General features: G+C 40.4%; 1 protein-coding gene across 1 annotated transcript in view; it reads right to left on the reverse strand.

Annotated features, from left to right (window-relative positions):
• LOC133955115 (NT-3 growth factor receptor-like) overlaps positions 1-21264 on the reverse strand; it is a 97837-nt gene extending 76573 nt beyond the window's left edge. The window contains exons 1-3 of the mRNA XM_062389787.1: positions 20987-21264; positions 9252-9326; positions 1681-1752 (exon numbers count right to left, since the gene is read on the reverse strand). Of these exons, the coding sequence (XP_062245771.1) occupies positions 1681-1752; positions 9252-9326; positions 20987-21264 (425 nt within the window). The remainder of the gene's footprint in view (positions 1-1680; positions 1753-9251; positions 9327-20986) is intronic.
• Between the last annotated feature and the right edge of the window lie 799 nt (positions 21265-22063).

Below are 22063 nucleotides of genomic sequence, written 5' to 3' on the forward strand. Positions count from 1 at the left end.
CATCCTTTACTGAGTAAAAAAAAAAACATGGTTCAAGGCGCAAGGCAATTCTCACTGCAGTGGTAGATGCGGCATAGGTTCCCTCATGTGCACTTTAAACATATGAAAACTGATTGTAAAGTTCACTGTTCGCGAAAAATATGCGCGACAAGCACAACACTGCACTGGGAGCCACTGCAGCGGGGCTGAAGAGGCGCCCGCGGCTGTTTTATTTTATTTTTTATTTTATTTTACTGCGCCGTCGTTACAGAGATGCGGACGTCGAAACATTAGTTCGGCTATAATATTAGTTCCGCCTCGCATTTTCCCCTCCGGTCGCACGCACCACCTGTTATCGGCGCACCACACAGTTTGAGATCACTTCGCTACACAGGGCCGGCCCTAACACATTTGGGCGCTCTTTGCAAGCTTCACTCCTGGCGCCTGTCCCCCACAATTTTCAAACAATTTTCCATGAAAACGGAATTGCAACTTTCAGACGGCATTTGCCCTGTAAGACCTCATTTATTTTCAAATAAACACAACAATTTTCTCAAGACAGCATCTCTCAGGAGAAGGAAAACATTCTGTAACGTTTTAGCTAGACCTCAGATAATATGAACTTGTTCACCGTTCAAATTCATTATTTGTCATTAAGTTGCGTTCGGTTCAACATTCTCATAAAAATGAAAGTGTTCAATGAACGCGTTCTTTTGAACTCGTTCATGCACAACACTGCCTGAAACTCAAAACTGGCCTACATGCCTCGGCCACCTGCGAGCAACTCTTCAGCTGTGCTGCTGTTCACTGCACAGCGAGCCTGGATGAGCTCTACTCACTTTGAAAATCAGCTGCTGCTCAAACTCAACAAGAAGTTTGTAGACTAGTGCTCTAAAGGTGGACCGAAGCTTAACCAAAAGTTCTTAAATGTTGTGTTGACAAATTTTTTTTATGTTTTACATGTTTAATGTCATTGCATTTATATTTGTAAAGATTCTCCTTTAATTGATTGGATTTATAACCCCTTGTCCTTTTTTGCACTGTATAAGAGCGGCCCCCATCAAGTTGTTGTTAGTAACTAAGTAACTTTTACTTAAAGTACACTTTAAATGAGCTACTTTTTCCTTTTACTTGAGAAGATTTTTAGATGGGTACTTTTACTTGTACTTAAGTAAAATGTCATCAAAGTAAAGGTACTTTTACTTGAGTACAATATTTCAGTACTTTTAACACCTCTGATAATTTCAAATTAATTATTTAACTATTCTTAATTAATAGCTTTTAATTTTTAATTATTTTTAATAAATAATTTGTATTTTAATAATCATATATCATGATTATTAATAATAAGCCAACGTCAAATATACTACTACTATTGCAAAACAGGTGATACATGATTGTAAATCTACATGTCAGAATGCCTGTGTCCACAACAGCACCAGTTTTCTGATGATTCTGTTGGTTATTTTGGTGTTCTATCTCTCCCTCCCCTTTCTGTTCTACCCCTGCAGGTCGTGTGTGGCAGGGGATGTGGCTGGCTTCCCCGCCCTAGCTGACAAGGCACACCTGCTCTCATTCGTCAAATCACCTCTCAATAAAAGTCTGGTCTTCACTCCACTACTATCAAGGGACCTTTTTTATTTTTTGGCTGGGTTTCAGACATTTGCTTTGCCTCAGAGTAATGTGTTTGTTTGTACTCACATGTAACGCAAGTGGGGGTTCTTGGAGAAAACACGAGTATGGATTGTATGCAGGTTGCTCCTTGTTATAGTGCTGAAAGAGAGCGCGAGAAAGACATAGACAATGACTTTCCGTTCCATCCCTGAATGAGTTAGACAGATTAGAAAAAATCATCAAAGACAATTCAAGCAACCATTGAGAGAGGAAAAGAAAGACAGGCAGTAATAAGAATAAAATATCATATTACGAGAAAAAGATAAAACAACACAGTAAGAATGAAAACAAAAATTTCTACATCTCATCCATTTTCAAAGCTGCCAACATAAATTATGATTGGGGATAAATGCTAAATAATTAAATAACATTGGCAGATGAATTTCCATACAATAGGAACGTTTCTGTATTACATCTACCAACAGAGTGTTAACATCACATAAATGAGAGTAGGGACCTCATTTATAGAACTGTCCATAGGACCCAGGCCAAAAGTTAGCATCTCATTTTCATAGTAATGAATGCAGGTGTCAGGTGAGGTGCCTCAAGAACGCAAATTGCAAGTGTCAACCCAGAGGAATTGCCAGTGTGCTCTGTGCACCTACTCCCCCTAACAAGCATGGTCATTTGTTCAATATCACTGATAAGTTTGCATACAATAAAAGCCCTGAAAATGAATTAACACCACAACACATTGTTAGAAATCTAACACTGTGTTCTCTTGCTCTACAAAGAGATTTTATGTTGAAATTGCCCCTTTTCAGAGAGAAAATGTTGCACATAGATGCACTGTATGAATGAGTGAGTGAATAAATGAATGGCAGAAACTGTACTGTAAAGCGCTCAGAGTAGTCAAGACTAGAGAAGAACTGTATAAATACAGACCATTTAGCATAAATATATCTTTGGTTCTCGACTTAATCACCTTTCTCGAACCATCAAATTGTTTTTAATAATTTTTCTCTACTTTCCATGGGATGTGGTATATACATAAGATTTCAAGATTTTTTTTGTGACTACATTGCCAATAAAGGCATGGTGTTTGAAGGATTTGGTGAATTTGCAATGCAAGTGGATGGTGCTGATAATGATGAGCACAAATCTTTATACAATCTACAGAAAATCTTTTTTTGAGACGTTGAAATTGAAGCAAAATAAACATTCTTTAAAGCCCAATCTGATGGGTTAACTTTATCACACCAGCCTTTTATCAAGCAGTGAAGAAAAACTTCCACGATATACTTCCACTACAAAGCGATAAATGCAGTGATAGATAATTTTACTTCATCACTTTGCGAATATTTTGGCCAAAATTAAAGACCCTGAAATTAATATGAATATAGCACACATTTTTTAATAAGCAACTTTCTAAAGTTATATTATAAAGCAGATAATAAAAAAAATTAGATTTAATATGATTGGTTATGAAAGATTGAAGGGGAGTCACCGCAAATCAATTTGGTTCTCCCTTGTTGGTGCACAGGCATGTCCATGCCTCTTGGCACAGAAATCCAGGAAGTGACAAGAAGCCGCTCTCTGTGACGCTTCTACTACTCTGATAGTTGCTAAGCAAAATGTTCTCTTCATGATAGGCCTTGACACAGCTGATGCCATGTGGGCCATTGGAGAAAGGAATATGATGTTCCTGCTATATTCAAACAATGTCCTGTTGATGTAAACTTTAGGATCCTCGAAACCAAAACAACGAGACAAAACAATGTCAACAAAGTCACCATGTCCGACCTCCAGAACTTATCCGACAGCTGCTTGAAATATATTTGTGAATGACTCTAAGGGAATAATGGTTTAATACCAAAAGTTAGAATTCAGAACAATTATAAGATTCATTATTAACAATATGCAGCAAGGGTTATTTATAAATCATTTGAATAAAGGCCTTATATATGGCCCAACTGCTCATGCCCCCCCCCCCCCCCCCCCCCTTTAGTTGCAAATAATTTCAGTTAGACCCAAATACCATCTAGAATTTAAATTCCTAACAGATTCCATTGTTCGGAGCCATCGACCCAAGTATGACTAAGTGACTAGGGTGCTCTGGCCCCTAGCCGCAGCTAGGTTGAATTGTATGAACCAGAAGGTAATTGTTTGTTGTGTGTTATGTATTAAAAATCCCAATACAGTTATTAAACTTATCTAAATACAAAATGTCCCATCACAGTTAAAAGGAAGCTACAGCAGAACCGTATGCTCACTTTTAGTTATCTTGAGGTCAATGGGAGAAGTGCCAGTGTATTTGCTTAGCTGGACTAATGAGTGGAGGATGTGCTATAGCAGCCCTATGAGAATCAATACACCTCAGCCTGTTTCTTCCTGTATTTAGCTTTCACATTGTAAAAAATTTAAAAAACATGCATGCACACTTGCACATATGTTGCAGCTATTTCTGGTATTTGCATTTGTTCCCACTGTCCATCCTGTTGTGATTGTATCACATTTTGAATGGGAAATGAAAGCAATATTAGCAATATTAATTAGTCAATGTGTGTATTTACCAAAAGTAACCGTCTTTCAAGCAGTTACTTCAATTCCATTGAACATGTAATGTAATGACAAGTGCAATGCCCGTTGTAAATCTGCTTGTTTGGAAGAGCTGTTTGCTTGTCCTATGGTAATGCTCTGGAGCTACTTCAGAATTATTACTTGTCAACCCTCCTCAAACAGGCCTACAATATTTTAGATATATAATGTACAGTCTATGGTTTAGTTTATCAGAGGATGTAGAAATTCAACACACACATAGTGGTTTTCATGGTCAATCTTCATTTTTTTAGACGTTGTTTCTTGTTTTTAATGCAGGTTTACTTTTTTAATAGTTTGTTAATCATACCCTAGACATCTTTGGGACGTATATGGCAAATAAAGCTGATTCTGACCATTACTGAGTGTTGGTCGTTATTGTGATAAATTTGTATTCATATTGAACATATCCTATGTCCAAATCTCACCAAACTTGGCTCTGCACTCCCCAGGACCACTAAGAATACTGTAATGTGTGAAGTTGATTCAAATAAGTTAGACGGTCAGACAGAAAGACAGACGTTTGTGTAATTAGACGGCCGATGCACGGGAATGGAGTTAAATATTGTTAGCAGCCACATATTTTAGTTAGATAGATAGATAGATAGATTACTTTATTCATCCCCGAAGCGAAATTAAGTCGTCATAGCAGCCGGTACATTTGAATACAATAGAATAAAATAAAAAATATTGCGGTAGAAAGAATAAAAACAGAAACACAAGATAAATAGGTAGATGAGGTGCAGTTGCAGATGATGGTAATAATAGTACTGATGATATGATGGTAATGTTATTGTTAGACAGTATATAAAAAATAGTACAGTATATATAGTATATAATATATATGATAGTAATTATACCAATATAATAGCAGTATATAGTAATAATAGCAGCAACCCTATATATAGTATTAATAATAGTAAAATATAATAATAATAACATGTACACATGTATAAATATGTGTATATAGACTTATATATACAAAGAATATACAAAGAGTATGATATAATATATGATATATAGTACGGGTATTGTTAGGATACCCGTACTAAATAGACAGGCGCCGGCTGTTTGATGCGTTCTGATGGGTCTCGTGTTCTGATGCGACTTGTTGGATGCCCATTGCTTTGCTGATTGATACCTTTCATTGCTTTCTAAATAAATACTTGATTGAACAAACCGAGTTCGGCTCATCTTCTCATATTTAGGATAAACCAACACGCCTGACAGTATAAATATAAGTATTTGGCGATACAATAGATAACATAATATACTATGAGTGTAAGAATATGTAGACAGAGTGTGCAAAAGACAATATTATTGTATAAAATGATGAAGTGAGACAGGTATATTTAGTGCAGTTCTGTGATGGTGGCTCTGACAGAGGTAGATGAGTTGTACAGTCTTATTGCGGTTGGGAGGAACGATTTTCTGTATCGTTCCTTAGAGCAGCAGGGTTGAATGAGTCTGTGGCTGAAGCTGCTCCTTAGCTTGTCCAGTGTTTTGTGGAGGGGGTGAGAGGGATTGTCCATGATTGCCAGCATTTTGCCAGCATCCTGTCCTCCACCACCTCCTCCAGGGTGACAAGCTTAGGGCCAACCACAGACTCTGCCTTCCTAATCATTTTTTTCAGTTTGTTGGCATCCTTAGCCTTGATGCCCGCAGCTCAGGACACCACAGCAAAGAAGATGGTGCTCGCCACAACAGACTTATAGGAGGACCTGAGCCTCCACAGGAAATAAAGCCGGCTCAGGCCCTTCTTGTAGACGGCCTCTGTGTTGGTGGACCAGTCCAGTTGTCCCTCCTGAAATCCACAACCATCTCCCTCGTCTTCGCCACGTTGAGCTGCATGCGGTTCTCCCCACACCACTTCACAAAGCGGTCAACCAGGTCCCTGTATTCAGCCTCCCTCCCGCCCTCAACACACCCTACAATGGTCGTGTCATCAGAGAACTTCTGCAGATAAAACGTCTCTGTGCAGTGCTTAAAGTCAGCAGTGTATGTGGTGAAGAGGAAGGGGGACAGCATAGTTCCCTGGGGGGCCCCGATGTTACTGATCAGACGATCAGACACACAGTTCTGTAATCTCATAAACTGTGGTCTGCCCCTCAGATAGTCATCGATCCAAGCGATGAGGGGAGCACTCACCTGCGTGCCCTCCAGTTTGGCCTTCAGCCGTCTGGGCTGTATGGTGTTGAAGGCGCTGGAGAAGTCGAAAAACATGATCCGGACTGAGGTGTTGGGTCTGTCCAGGGAGGAGTAAAGCCTGAAACATGCTTCTGCGACTGCGTCTGCGTCTTTTCACGCCGCTGTGGCGCAAGACTCGTTTTCATTCATGCTTCCCCAACCGTTGCGCGTCTTACAAAGCAATTCCGCGCCAGAACACTAGGCGGAGTAATGCTTTTTGTCGAAGACGACCTTAGAGACGCCTTCTTTCTTCTTCGTCGATTGTTTATTTACATCGCCACTGCGGCTCCTCGTAGCCTTTTTCTGGCGGACAAATCCGCCAGTCAGTGACAGGTTATACAAGTGATCATACTATCGGATATCTTCTGCCAAGTGCTCTTCTATTTGGTCCATATTCGTTCTTCTAAATCTTCCGTGATTTCTGCCGGTATTATGGGGGCATGAAACCGGAAATGCAGCTCCAGAAGGGATGTAGAGCAGACCAATCACAGCCTTGCGGGCTGAGTGAGCTTGCGGAGCTTTGCCGTAAATTTTAGAAAAGGGGGTCGACACCCGTCAGAACGTAAGTAGGGATACATAAGCACGTAAGGGACCCGGAAGGGCTCTTGCGCTTACGGGCCCGTGAAAACGCAGAAGCATGTTTCAGGCTTAAGCCTTCTGCAGCAGGTAGATGATTGTATCATCAACCCCAACATGGGGCTGATATGCAAACTGCAGGGGGTCTTGTGATGGGCACACCAGCGGTCTGAGGTGGGCCAGGACCAGTCTTTCCATGACCTTCATGATGTGAGAGGTCAGTGCCACCGGCCTGTAGTCCTCCAGTGCAGCAGGACGTCCTTTTTTGGGCACTGGGACGAGGCAGGATGTTTTCCAGAGCACTGGCACTCTCTGAAGGTGTAGGCTCAGGTTGAAAAGGTGCTGGAGAACTCCACAGAGCTGGCTGGAACATGCCTTCAGCACACAAGGGCTGATGCGGTCCGGCCCCGCAGCTTTCCTCGGTTTGAGCCTTGTAATCTCTCTCTTCACCTGGCTGGCTGTGATGTGGAGTCCAGACTGGGGGGTGGGGGATATCAGTGATGGGTTTGAGGGTGATGCAGAGATGTTTGTGTTGCAGGAGGTGGTGGAGGGCTGTGGGTGATGTGAGGATGTCCTGGGGGTGGGAGGTGTGAAAAGGTCTTTGGTAAAGGCCAGCGGGGGGGTGGGGGGAGATGATGACGGGGCTGGTGGGGGGCAGGGGGTGATGGGGGGAGGTGGGGGGTTGTTGCTCAGAGATGCAGTAGAGGCAGTCTTAGAGTCAGTGGAGGGTCCGCTGGGGGTGGGGGCGTTGGAGTTGAACCTATTGAAGAACGTGTTCAGCTCGTTCGCACGTTGTTCATCCCCAGCTGCTCCCCCATCTCTCCTCTTGAAACCAGTGATCTCCTTCATACCACTCCAGACGTCCCTGGTATTGTTTTCCTCCAGTTTGTGCTACAGTTTTCTTCTGAAGTTGTCCTTGCTCTCCCTGATGCTGTGCTTGAGCTCCCTTTGAACCCGTTTGAGTTCTGCTCTGTCCCGTGATCTAAAGGCCCTCTTCTTCTTGTTGAGAAGGGCCTTCAGGTCGCTTGTAACCCACGGCTTGTTATTTGGGTAACGGCGGCCCTCTTTAGTGGGGAAGGTGTTAACTATGCAGAACCCAATGTACTCAGAGACACAGTCAGTCAGGCCATCAATGTCCTCACCATGTGGCTCATACAGAGCATCCCAGTCTGTGGCCTCCAGCGCCCCACGCAGTGTTTCCATGGCCTCATGAGACCATTTCCTCACTGTCCTCACTATGACTGGTATGATGCTGAATCACAGGCTTGTATGATGGTGAGAGCAGGACTAGGTTGTGGTCTGACCTGCCAAGTGGTGGCAGGGCAGTGGAGCTGTATGCATCCTTAACATTTGCATACAGCAGGTCCAAAGTCTTATTTTCACGGGTGGCACATTTGACAAACTGGAAGAAGGTTGGGAGTGTGGATGAGAGGGAAGCATGATTAAAGTCACCTGTGATGATGATGAAGGCCCTGGGGTGTTGTGTCTGTAATCCTGCAGTCACAGTGTGGATGACGTCACACGCTGCTTCTGCGTTCCCAGATGGAGGAATGTAAATATAGATGGCGAAAACACTGGTAAACTCCCTCGGCAAATAATATGGACGAAGTCCGACGGCGACGAGCTCGATGTCCGGGCTGCAGACACGCTGTTTAACGGTGACGTGCCCGGGATGTCCCCCTCCTTTCTTCTTGCCGGTCACGATGGTGTCTCTGTTGGCTCAAACCGTCTGGAAGCCGGGAATGGTGACGTTGGAGTCCGGTATCTGCTTGTGCAGCCACGTTTTCTTAAGACACACAATACTGGACTCCCTGTACTCCCTCTGTGTCCTGATGAGCGCTTCCAGTTCGTCCACTTTATTTGCCAGCGACCTCATGTTTCCAGTGATTACTGCAGGGATGAAGGGCTTAAACTTCCTCTTCTCCATCCTCTGTTTAAGCCCCGCTCTGCAGCCCTGCCGCTGGTCGCGGGTGTAAACAATGCCGGCGTGTGTTGCAGGCATTCTCCCAGTGATCCGAAGAGACCGAAGTGCGGTTAAAAGTTATAAAAAGTGTCCAATAAATTTCAAAAGCATCTCGTCATTGTGTGGAACGAAGATGCACAGAGCAGTGCAAAAATAAATATAAAAAACAAATCGCAAACGTTATAAAAACACAAAAAAAACTACAGTAATACCAGGAGCTGCTACAACAGGCAGCTGTGAGTACGGCGCCAATTTGCCATTTTGTAAATGATCTAAGATTACAACACTGCATGAGCAAATGTACACAAATGCATTGAGAAATGTTTCTTCTTACAGCCTCTCTAAGCCGGTGTAGAGCTCCATATCCACATCCCTCAAGGTTTCCAGACCCGTCCATGACTCAATGTATCTGAAAAGAAGGAAAGTAAAGATTATCAGTTTGGCTGTGAAGATTATTTTCTTGAACGGTTGGCCCATAAAATAAGAATTTTGAAAGATACCCGTTATATTTTCTCATAGTCATTGTTTCTTCCAACCAATGGTGCAAAAATATGTCATTTAAAATAAATACTGCAGTACCTGTGTAAACCTGCCTGTTTGGAATGGGTTGTTTGCTTAGCCTGTGGTCATGCTGGGGAGCCTAATAAAGAATTACACAACTTTTCACATAGGGACCAAGTCATTTTTTTGCAAGTCCCAAGTAAGTCTCAAGTCTTTGCCCTCAAGTCCCGAGGCAAGTCCCAAGTCAAGATAGGCAAGTCCCGAGTCAAGTCCAAAGTCAAGACTGACAAGTCTCAAGTCAAGTCCAAGTCCTGCAGTTTGAGTTTCGAGTCTTTTCGAGTCCTTTTGATCACTGAGTAATAATATATTTACACAGATCATGTATGCTTTTAAAATCTGTATTTATTTATTAAAACAAGTGCAATTGAAATAACAGAAATTTTTTTTGCCAACATTGCACTTCCCTATTGCACTATTAACCAGTCATTTTTAACATTTGACTCATATTTTGCAAGAATATTCTTCATTTTAAACCACTCCTACAGAATGAACACATTTGAAAAACAAGTGCAACTGTAATTATTTGTACAAAAGTGCTAACAACATTGTCCTGTCCTGTGTTTATCGCACGTCATATTGTCTGTGTGTGTGTGTACATGTGAGAAACATAACAAATACTTGAACATAACAATGAACAGGGTTGTGCTTTTTATATGTCAGGGCCCTATGCTGCATTGCATTTGCAAAAGACCACATTGGCCAAAGGTCTGTCAGTCATTTGTGCACGATGGGGACGTAGTATGATTCCACCAATTGCCGCTGCGAGCCATTTTGGTGCCCTAAGCATAACTCCTCTATGATTACGTTAAATAATCATCAATAAATACAAACAAGAATAGTCAATCTTCTTTAACTTTTTTTGAGCAATTTAATATATCTCTTGTTCTGCCTTTTTTGTGATATACATGTCTAAAAGGAACTCATATTTCTATACTGAAATAATATCGGCATTATAATTGTAAGCTAATTTATTTAATGACGTTATTGTTGAGGGTGGATTTGTATTTCCGGTTTTAAGTGGGTTGTTGGTAGTGACTCTTATTTTGAAAGGGGGTTTTAAAGGAAGTGGGTGCTGTGATGAGTGAAGTTGTAAAATGAACGGAGAATAAACGGGTGTGCTGTCCCGAGCGCATGACCTGCTCTCGTGTCCTTTGTCGGCTGAAGCCGGACTTATGATACACCCAAACGCTCGGCTACATAATTATAATAACTATGATGATTTTTCAGTTGCTTTTTTTTTGGTGCCCCCTCAGGACTTGGTGCCCAACGCACAGCGCGTAGTGGGCGTTTTGGGAGCGGCGGCGCTGCACACACACACACAGACGCACACAAACACAATGAAAGATACAGAGCGCTCCTTAATAACATACTTTTGAATCTTTGTGTTTTGGGGAAAAGAGCAAGTCTTATCAAGTCAAACGGCTCAAGTCCAAGTGAAGTCACGTGTCATTGATGTTGAAGTCCAAGTCGAGTTGCAAGTCTCTTTACAGTTTGTCAAGTCGAGTCTAAAGTCATCAAATTCATGACTCGAGTCTGACTCGAGTCCAAGTCATGTGACTCAAGTCCACACCTCTGACTTTTCAAATTAAAAGCTCTGTAATTCAGCTGGATATAAGCAATTCTGATTGTTATTGCACAGGCAGGAATCAGCTCTTGTGACAAAAAAGAACATCTGTCAGTCCGATATTGTGAAATGACCAAATTATCAAAATTATTTAGTGGCCATTTTGACCTGTGGTTTAACCCAGTTATGGACCACTGCTGTTGTTTATGCGATGGTAAAGAAGAGGACATGATCAAATCTATTCACAGACTAAGTCAAAACATTATTGATCATATCTTGTCCCACCATATTAAGCACTGCTCTGCCCCTGGACCACTACAAGTACGGAGTGTTAGGTCAATAAGACCAATGGTTTACGAGATATGCATTCTACATACAGACAGATAGGCATTTATTCATACTTAAAAAAGTGAATGTGTAATCACATGAAACTTTTTTTCTTCAAAAAAAGGGTCCCTGTTAATACAGGAATTTGGCTTTTGGTAGGCTAATGTCATGCTGTCTTACATTCATGTCTATTTTATCAATTACAAGGTTTAAACAGCACACTTTTGAAGCATCAAACAAACATAGCATTTGGACATCATACAAAAAACTGCCACTTGTCTTTATGTTTAAATAAAGTGTCTATACATCTTTATGTATTTGCGTGACAGTAAGTATGAATGTATGTGAATTAGAATTATAAATCTTTGTCATTACCCAAAATAGTACAACGGAATTTGCTGTGCAAAAACGATACATACATTCACAGTGTGCAGTGAAATATTCCTTTATGCCTAACGTGACTTCTAATATACTTTCTCTCTCCCGCTCTCTCTCTCTGAAGAAATTCGAGCTGGCCCACAGTGGAGGATTTTATATCTGATGTTGAAATGCTATGTTTGTTTGATGCTTTTATACCTTGTAATTGATAAATAGACATGAATGTAAGACAGCATGACCAAAAGCCTACCAAAAGTCAAATCCCGGTATTAACAGGGACCCTTTTTTGAAGAAAAAAAAGTGCCTCGTGTCTTCCTAAGAACACTAATAGACAACAGTATAACCACTAGAAAAATTCTGTAAATATCACTAAACATGGACCTTCCACTTTCTAATCAATAGCAAGAATGACACATAATGCCCCTTACGATAACTCAGCAAAAGGAGACAAGTTCAAGGCACACAAAATAGGATAGTTTTCCTCTTTTGTTAACAGCCTGCACAGTTCTAGTAGAGAGAAGAAAAAAATCACTTGACACAGTTTAGTTTAGCTGCAGGCCAAATTTCAGACAGAATAATAAAGACTAAACTGAACCGAGCTCCTGCATGAGGACTTGGATCATTCTAAAGGATTAGGCGTCCCCCATGCAGTAACTCCGCGGACCCCCTGTTGAATACCTCTGATCTAGAGGAAGTAAAACTCTTAACAAAGTTCATAAGGTGAACCTGCGAAGGGATCATTACCGGTACAGCCTGACATCAGAATAACTGATGACAATCACACTTACATGCTTTAGAGGGGACGAGACAAACAAAGAAGACTTGACTGAAACCATGCACCTCTGAGTTAACTATGAGCAAAGAGAAACACAAAGATAATGAACTTTGACTTGATCTGTTAAAATATGCTGAGTAAGGTGCATTCTCCAATGTTTAACCTCATTAAGACTGATTACAGACCTCTAGAATATAAGTGAAGCTGATGAGATACCAGACCCAAAGCCATACTGTTTATGAACTGCCTGTTGGGATAGTGCACATGTAAGAGTCTGTCCATTCTTGATTAAAAACAGTTTTCACTGTTTGCCTTTCTCTTTTAGATCATAAATGAAGTTACTTTTGTTTGACTCACTTATTCCTGTCTTTTCTTTTCCTTTTCTTCTGTCCTGCTGCTACGCCTACATCTTGGATCACGGGCGTGATAGTTGATCATGGATCATGATCATCGATTGTGCTGATGGATCGTGGTGGCAGTTAATTATGGTGGTCGATTGTGCAGGTGAATCATTATCATCGACCGTGGTGACAGCTGATCGCAGATTAGGATTACAACTAGATTGCTTGGATATACAATATGTTCACTCACATACTGTATTTCCAGCAAATACCATATTCAATTAAAAGCCAGGATGCAGATAATGACTGGGGGCATGGCCATTAGGAACTAATTAGGGATGTTCCACAAATACTGGCTGGATGAAATAACAAGCATGACATTGTGGAGGAAAATTCCACTGACCAGGTGTCTCACTGCTGTGGTACTGTCTACCTGACAGGATGAAACCCTTATTTTGTTGTGACTCACTGCTATGGACTTTACAAACAGGGTGTATGCCCTTATTTCTGTGATGTTTTCTCCAACTGCTACAGCAGATAAACAAAGATGAAGATCTGATGTCTTTTTTTCATTTCTAGGGTTGAGCCAGAAAGTTGGATGAATAGGTTAACCGGTACGCATAATGACCTTTTAAGAGAATGAGTACCATCCGTACTACTGTAAAATGTGTCAATATGCGTACTCGTGATGAAGGAAGAAAGTTCACTGCTGCGCAAGGCTAGTCTCGGTGCGCAAACCCCCGCAGGACATACAGCCAGGAGACATGCACAAGTTCCAGAGTGAGTCAGAGTGCACCAAGCCCGGCCAGAAACACTTGGAGCAAGCGCTCCTCTCCACAAGCCGACTGAGAGAGTGAGTTGGGGCCAGGCGGCACGCACAAGCTCCACTGGCCCAGTCAGAGTGTGCCATGCACAAACAGCTGCACACGGAGCAAGCGGTCCTCTGGCTCACACACACACCCACACCAAATAATTAACATTGTGTTTTACTTTGTGTAGAAATGAAAAGTACAGCGTCCTCACCAAAAAAACAACGACAGGTGATCAGTCACACACACAAAACATCACAATGCTTAAATCGAGTCAATATTTTTGCTTGAGACAAGCATATCGCGCAAGGAAACACACTGAAAAATGATTTTAAAACGATATTGATGAAATATTTTATGTATAATAAATCATCAAATATGCATCCCATACTTTGTGTTTGCCTTCTGTTGTCCAGGAGTTTTAATTTTACCACTTTTACCAACCACGTTATTAAATGTCCTTGAGTGGAGAATACGTAATTTACCCTCGACACCCGACATTTAACAGAGCAAACAGCGGAGAAGTTCTTCAACATGGATGACATTAAATTAATAATTGAAGTGGATAAGTACAGTGAGTTGTATGATCCTCGGAACATGTAAATAAGGCATCTCTAAGGTCGTCTTCGACAAAAAACATTACTCCGCCTAGTGTTCTGGCAGGGAATTGCACTCCAGTCCCATGCATGTGTTATTTTTGGTTGAGCTTTATCATCGTTGTAACAAATGATTTAATAAATTTTGTCTCTATTTTTGAAAAAGTAGCTATTATGCTATGATTTTACTGGTCTGGCCCACTTGAGATCAAAGTGGGCAGTATGTGGCCCCATAACTAAAATGATTTTGACACCCCTGCTCTAGATTATTCATCTTAAGTACTGGTATTATTGTCCTGTTTTAGTCAGATTGAATGTGTGTTTAATTATCATCCAAAAGGATGAATGAAAGACATCCGCTGAGTGGCTGCTGTCCATGGGTGGAAAATGGTGCTCTAGGGACTTTCTTTTTTTGCATCTGCATTTCATCAGACTTTTTGTTGGAGCTCACCCTCATAGACAAACAGGCTTATCTATTAGTGATGGCTTTTCTCCCTCCCTCTTGCTCTACTGCTCTCTACTTCTCCTCTGCCTCCTTTAACAGTAGTGGTACATTTAATAAATGTAGTGTAGGGAAATGAAGTGACAGCAAGTAAAACCAAAAGCTGTTTATTTAAAGTTAATTGCGTAATTGCCCTACATTACTGTAACCATTTTCCAATTAAGTGTTTACACTAAACTGACAGCAGACAGAGACAGGAAGTGACCTATTAACTCCGCTGCGTAGATCACGTGATTTTGTTTACAGGACCGTTATCAACACAAACTCTCTGGACATTTTCATCTTCTATGTTTGGAACAACTTTTTTTTTTCTTTCTGCCGCCTATGATGTGTTAGATGCGTCACATTCGCTCGTGGTGAATCAAGCAGGGGATCTCAGCTTCTCCTGGATTTCTACGGACTTTATACTAAGACTTCAGGCTGATAAAGTCTGAGGAAACTACGGAGCATCTCACTCTGACATTTGCAGTCTAGGATTGCCATTGTGCTCTGTTTCAAGGTTGTTGTACACCAAACACTGACACCAAATAACAATGCCTAAGTACAGTAATAATTCACTCTGCGGTGTGGTCTGTACATTCAACCTTGTAAACACTGACATCCCACTGATCTATCCGTGATCAATAAATCCCGGAAATTATTGATATGCTCAGACAGCATTAATAATATTGACATCAGCACAGCATTGATCCTTAGTCATTGACATTCTGTCATAATGTGTCCCATAAACAGCTCCATTTAGCCAACAGAAGGAGTTTTGAAAAGACATCTGATTTTTTTTAATTGGATTGCATCTCTCATATGGATAAACATCACAGATGTTACTCCCTCAAATCTCAAACATGCCTTAATTATAAGATTTGGAAATAATGTTTTTTTATTGTTCAAGAGAGGAATGAGACAATTGGTGCAACATCATCTGTCCTTAACCTTCAATAGGAGTAAGAAAAAACTACCCCCCCAAACAAAATAGAAACCTCAGAGAGAGACGGAAGTGCAATAGATGATAGATCAATAAATATTACAACATGTACTACACTGATTAGAAGAAACAGATTTTATCATAATGGAAAGGTGAGTCAATGGTATTTATACATAAGAAATTGTCTTAAAAAGATGAATGGAGCAGCAATTACAATTGCATATTGTATATCAAGGACATGGTTTGCCATACAAGGTAAGGACCTGCGACCAGGCCCAGCGTGGAGGATTAACAATAAAAGTGAAATTGCACTAAAAAAAAGAAATGGCACTGCAAAAATAATCCCCAATCAAAATAATATAATTCAATCAAAACTATCAATGGAACAGTTCAATAGCTATTTTATTTTCAAATTAATGTAAAAGGTACTGCTCACACAACAGCACAGGCATGTGTGTCCACAGCGTGTAGAATTGAGTGACATCTAGTGGTAAGGTGGCATGTTGCAGCTTATTTCCCTTCACCTCACTTACTGAAATATGTTAAAATGTCCACATGATGACTTTAGGTTCCCTGCAGCAACTCAGTTGTGGTGAACAAAATCTGTTATTGGAGGCTCTGAACTCTATAATGAGTTTTTATTATCTGGTTGGTTCACAAATACTTGGATATACAAAAATTGGAGTGGCAGTATTAAGTTATAACATCAGATTCTCTAATACATGTTTTTTAAAGTTAAATATAATCGAGCTCCATTTATTAACATACAAATCATCACTATTTTTCTCCACATTATACCAACAAATCTCCATGGTTTAGAGAGAGAGAGAGAGACAGACTTTTCACGGCCGTACTGTAGAATTTATGTGAACATTTTGTTTAGTATCATTATGAAACTCTTTCGGGACAAAGATAGTAGACTATATACAATGCCTGCACAGGGGTTGCCTCACCCCTCTGATACTCTATTCATTTTGTTAAATTTATATCCAATCTCTCAACTATTAAACTATGCGTCATATTTGTGTAGAATTCTGTATACCTCATCAGTCAACACGGCTCTTTGGTTTTTGACATTGCAGATTCCTTTCATGTTCCGTTTGTAAACAAATGCACATGCTTACTTCTGTTCAGGAAGGCGCTCAAACCAAGACTTGTTTTTTTAATGACACTGATAAAATAAAAAAATAAGGGGGGACCCCAATTATTGCTTTGTATTTTTTACAAATGAAGACGCAGCCCACGCGGCACAGGTTACTGACATGTATGAAAATCGGTAGGTATCTTGGACCTACACCCTAAATTGAACAGGAGGCTGGCAATGTTTCAGTAAATTCTCTGTGACTAGCATGACAAACAAGTGGAAGCAGCTCTCTGTTGCTCTCTCCTACACACAGTAGTAGGTGGAAAAAGAGGTCAGGAATTACTGCTGCTTCTTTTCTCCCTGAAAATGTTCACAGCAAGACTGATCAATGGCCAAGTGAAGTTTTGTTCTCATAAAAGAATCAGTGCAATCACGCACAAAGCCTCTCAGTTATCTTTTTATTCCTTATTCTTACCACCTCTGTTGTAAAGATTTATTTATAATGTAACGATGTTCTTCAATGTTACACTAATAGCACTTGCTTCCTTGCCATCATAATTCAATTCTTTGCTCGGCTGTGGAATTCTAATGCACTGCAATATTTTGGCTGGTGCAAGCCAAGAGACACAGAAGTGCTCATTATCAAGCTAGAAATCCTTCCAGTGAGAAAAACAACTTCTGTACTTTGACCAACCAAACTTCACAGTGAACATGACACAGCAGGGAGCAAGACTCCATACTGATTACCTGAGTGCAGGTGCAAATGCAAATGCAAATGCAAATGTACAAATGTACAAATCACTAATGTCATAGAAATTATTGAATCTAACTGTCCTCTTCTGAAATGTAACAGATCCTCCTGTCCTGACAACTATGCTCAAAGTTCAGTTGGATTGACCTGAAAAAACATTATTTAAATTCTACTTAATGTTTGCATCTACCTGATATCAGGAAATGTTAGTTAGTTTGAGCCTAAATGTCTTTGTGAATTTGTCCTGCCTGCATGATATCTAGGATGACATGGAACCCTTGAGCTGCGCATAAAAGCTGGCTCATCTCATTTCACCATTTGTCAGATCCTTGATACCTGCAGTGGTGTTGAGGATTCTGTCCCGCTTGGCCTAGTGTTTGCTCAGTAAATCATTTCTCTGTAAATTGTTTCTTGACCCTTAACTAAATACTTTGATATCATTGAATTGATCACTCAGTCTGATGGTTTATTTCCTCAGCAGGGAATTAAATACAAATTCCCGCCACATACTTAACAAAGAAGATTTGACTCCTGTTTAATCACTGTGAAAATCTTCTCTTCCTTCACTGTTTGCTGTCAAATATCCATTAAAATTTTCATGGTGATAACATATATATATAATATATATTTTAATATATTTATGAACTCTGATTCTGACAAATAATTGTGTAGTATTTTCTTGTTAAAAAGACGTTAAGATTTGTGATGTAGTATATACAGTATTACATAACATGTCATTTAGTTGACGCTTTTGTCCAAAGCAACTTACATTTTTAGTACTTTCAACAGTTATGAGGGGCCATTTAGGGGTTCAGTATCTTGCCAACGACACTTAGGCATGCAGATGGGAAAGAGTGGGATTCGAACCGGCAACCTTCTTGATGCAGAACACACGCTCTATCCCCTAGGCCACGCCACCCTAGTATGAACCGTGAAAAGGGTCAGTTTAATAAGGCTGCAGTCAATAAATATTTTCATTATTATTCATTAGTTGATCATTTTTGATTAAAATGTTTTGGGGTTAACATTGTATCAGAATAAGACGTGAAACACGTCTGTTACAATATCCAAGAACCTTGCATGACAACTACCAACAGTCCGAAACACAGATATAAAAAGTCACACACAGCGGAGAAACTTAAACCAGCAAATATCACGTCATCAATGTCATTTTTTCAGATGATTAAGATGACTGTATTATCACAGACTTTTTTTTAAACTATTACATTTTTAATTAGTTGTTGAATCACTCATTTATATTCATGAAAATTTTATGGAAATTGTATTAAAAAAAGGCTTTTGTATCTTGTGGCAATAACCAAGCATTTATATGAGGTGCATATTATTTGTTGTCAAACTATTTTATCTACCGTGTGAACTTTTTTCGTAATGATGTTGTAGCTTAAGATCCCAGCATTTTCCTGCACTACACTAATCTTGGGCGTCCCCTCTTTTATGAATTACTGTGTGGAAGCTTTCTGTTTATTTCACTGTTACCAGCAACAAGATTGGTTTCACACAAACGGAGAAAGATAGTTTGAAGAACTGCTTTTCAATGAAGTACTCACACTAACTGGTGAGATGCAAATTGCAACGGTAGATTCAAAGATTTGAGTAGAGGTGTGTGTAGTAAGTGGCAGCATGCTCCAGGATCTGATTGACTACAAGTGCTTGGCAAAACAAAAATCCCTCATGCACACAGCTACAAGGCGATGAAAGGAAATTCATGTCTAAATAATAACTGAGCCAGAACTGTACAATACAGTGTATTCCTGAATGCAATATTGACAAAGTCCCAGAGTTTACAATGGTTCAATGAGTTATCATTCAAGTTAGCTCAGGCCAATTTAAACAGGTACTTTGCTTCGGAACTATTATTCGAGACAGTACCATTACAACACATTGTGTGCCCAAAACGTGCATTTGCATGTTTTGCGTGCATTAAATGTGAAAATAAATCCTCTGTCTTTTCAAAACAGTTACAGTAGTTACTGGCTGCTGGCTAACATCAACTTCTGCTGAAGCTAACTGGCTGTTTTCGAAGCCGTGGGTTTTGGCAGGCAGTTTATGTAAAAACCTCTAAAGTAAACTGACAAAATGTCCGTGTCGTTTCATTCGAACGACACAGACATTAAGTGGGATGAAGGAGGACAATGTGAAGCACTGAAAATTGGGGTAGTAACAGCAAGAACTCTAATCTACTTTCACCCTTGACTGTGTATCAACAGCAATTGTTTTAAATGTAATTGCAATACTTTGTTTTACTTAAAGAATTCAACTATGACACAACATCTGATTGTGAATGATGGGGGGATGACACAGGGATGCTTGAGAAACATTGTACACAAGGCAACACACATCATGTGTTATGAGCTTGATCAACCTTAATACAAATCCTTAATACCATTGGTTTGGTCATAGAACTAACCAAAAATGCCCATTAAACTCAATGAACTATTGTAGATTTGGTGTATTTTCTGCCATTCTCATCCGAATGAAGGAGCATTTAAAAAATGAAATCAGCTGTCTGGGTCAGAGGAGAAATGGCAAAGCAAAGAGAATTGGTTGTCTAAAGTGTTTTAAGATACAGAGAATAACAGCCCTTTATGGAAATAATTATTTTTTATAAGCATTTAATTATTCAATTAAATGCTTTTTTACTGCAAGAAAACTGAAGTCTGAATTAACTTTTCAGGAGATATGTGGCTCTCAGGCTTTGCTGTTTTCTGTCATCAGAGGACAAAAAAGAGGATATGCAGGAGGGTACTAAAGAAGGTGACTGCAAGGAAAAATAATTATATTTAAAGGTACAAAATCAGGAAATATTTTTCCTGCTGTATTTGATTCAAGAAGTGGATTACTAATCATCTTATCCTTTCCTGTTCAAATTACGGAAGGCCAAAACCTCTCTTGGGCTTTTCCTGTAACCACTGTTTCATATGGAGACTAAATCACATGATGTACAACTGGAGCATTCCAGGTAGTTTTGGTTAAGATCAACTTTTGAACAACAATTAAGAGGAAAGGGGTAAGCCTCCTTCAGGTAAGCTAAAGGTGCTTTACCCGACAACACATGTTCTAAATAATTAACCAAGCCAGGAATTCAGAATCTTTCACTGGCAGTACTAGCATAATAATACATTTCTTAGTTTGTAATTTAAGGAAAACCAAACAAGCTCTTCTGGGTGTGGGGGGATGATTTAAATTGACATGAATTTCTAACAAGGAATAGTCACATTTAAAAGACTGTATAATCTAACTTTTGTCCAACTCAGGGACCGTTTCTCTTCAGTTTTATACCTGATGTGTATGTAGCCTGCAGATATCCTGCAATGTGTTATCTCACTCCAAAACAAATTTTTTTGTTAGTATTATGTATTTCCATTATCAGCTGTAATACGCACGACTTTCAATGTCAGGGCGTGTCTGAAAACGAGCTCTGATAACAGCAGCACTTACATTGAGGTAATGTTCTGGAAAAGATCCTCGATGCCCCCGGTACTGTTCCCGTCGCGGCCGGTATCTTGGAATATCAACAGCGGGAAGAATTTACTTGTGTCAGATTTATTGCAGTAGATTTCTGTGGGCGAGCAGGTACAGGTGGGCGGACAGTCCAGCAAGGAGCTCAGGTACATGTGAAAGAAGACACTGAGAAGAAAGAAACCCTTCCAGCAGCACCATATCCTGGTAGCTCTACGTGCGCCGAATGCACAAAATAACGCACCAGATTCCTCCATTCTGTCTCGATTCAAGTTCCCAGATTTCTTATAACTTTGCAGCGCAAATGAAAAAAAAGAGGCTCAAATCCTCTCCTGAGTGCGTTCCGCTCTGCGTGAGGTGATCGGTCCCCACACTTTATTTCCCTTCCTTCGTTAAAACGTTAAAATTTCACAAACGTTATCCTCTTTCATGTACGTAGCATCCATAGTCTATACGCCTGTTTGTGTATCAGATATCGTGATGATGTCCTGCAGTCACGCGTTCTGCTCGGTTATGATAGATCGCAAGGAAGGAATAAAGGCAAGGAAACCTCTCTCTCTCTCTCTCTCTCTCTCTCTCTCTCTCTCTCTCTCTCTCTCTCTCTCTCTCTCTCTCTCTCTCTCTCTCTCTCTCTCTCTCTCTCTCTCTCTCTCTCTCTCTCTCTCTCTCTCTCTCTCTCTCTCTCTCTCTCTCTCTCTCTCTCTCTCTGTCATGGCGGAGTGTGCGTGGGGCTGAGAGCTGTGTATGAGGGTGAAAGGTATAGTGGGTATAAGACTTACTTTGCTGAGCTTTATCATTTAGGTGTATGTTTATTTGTTCGTCTTTAGTTGTATATTTTTAGTTGTATGTTTTTTCTGTTTATAATAGTTTGCTGAGTGATGTGTGAGTGAGTGTGAGTGTGTGTGAGTGGCAGCAGACTTTGAAAGTCTGACTCGCCGCAGTGGCATGCAGTGTGGCCAAGGCCGCGCTGGCTGTGGGAGAAGTGGTCGGCTGTGACTCGGTCAAGTCGGCCTCCAGGATGAACGGAGCCATCGTAATGTTTTTAGATAGCACGGC

This window comes from Platichthys flesus, chromosome 6 (assembly GCF_949316205.1).
Source record: "Platichthys flesus chromosome 6, fPlaFle2.1, whole genome shotgun sequence".
NCBI classification, from domain to species: Eukaryota; Metazoa; Chordata; class Actinopteri; order Pleuronectiformes; family Pleuronectidae; genus Platichthys; species Platichthys flesus.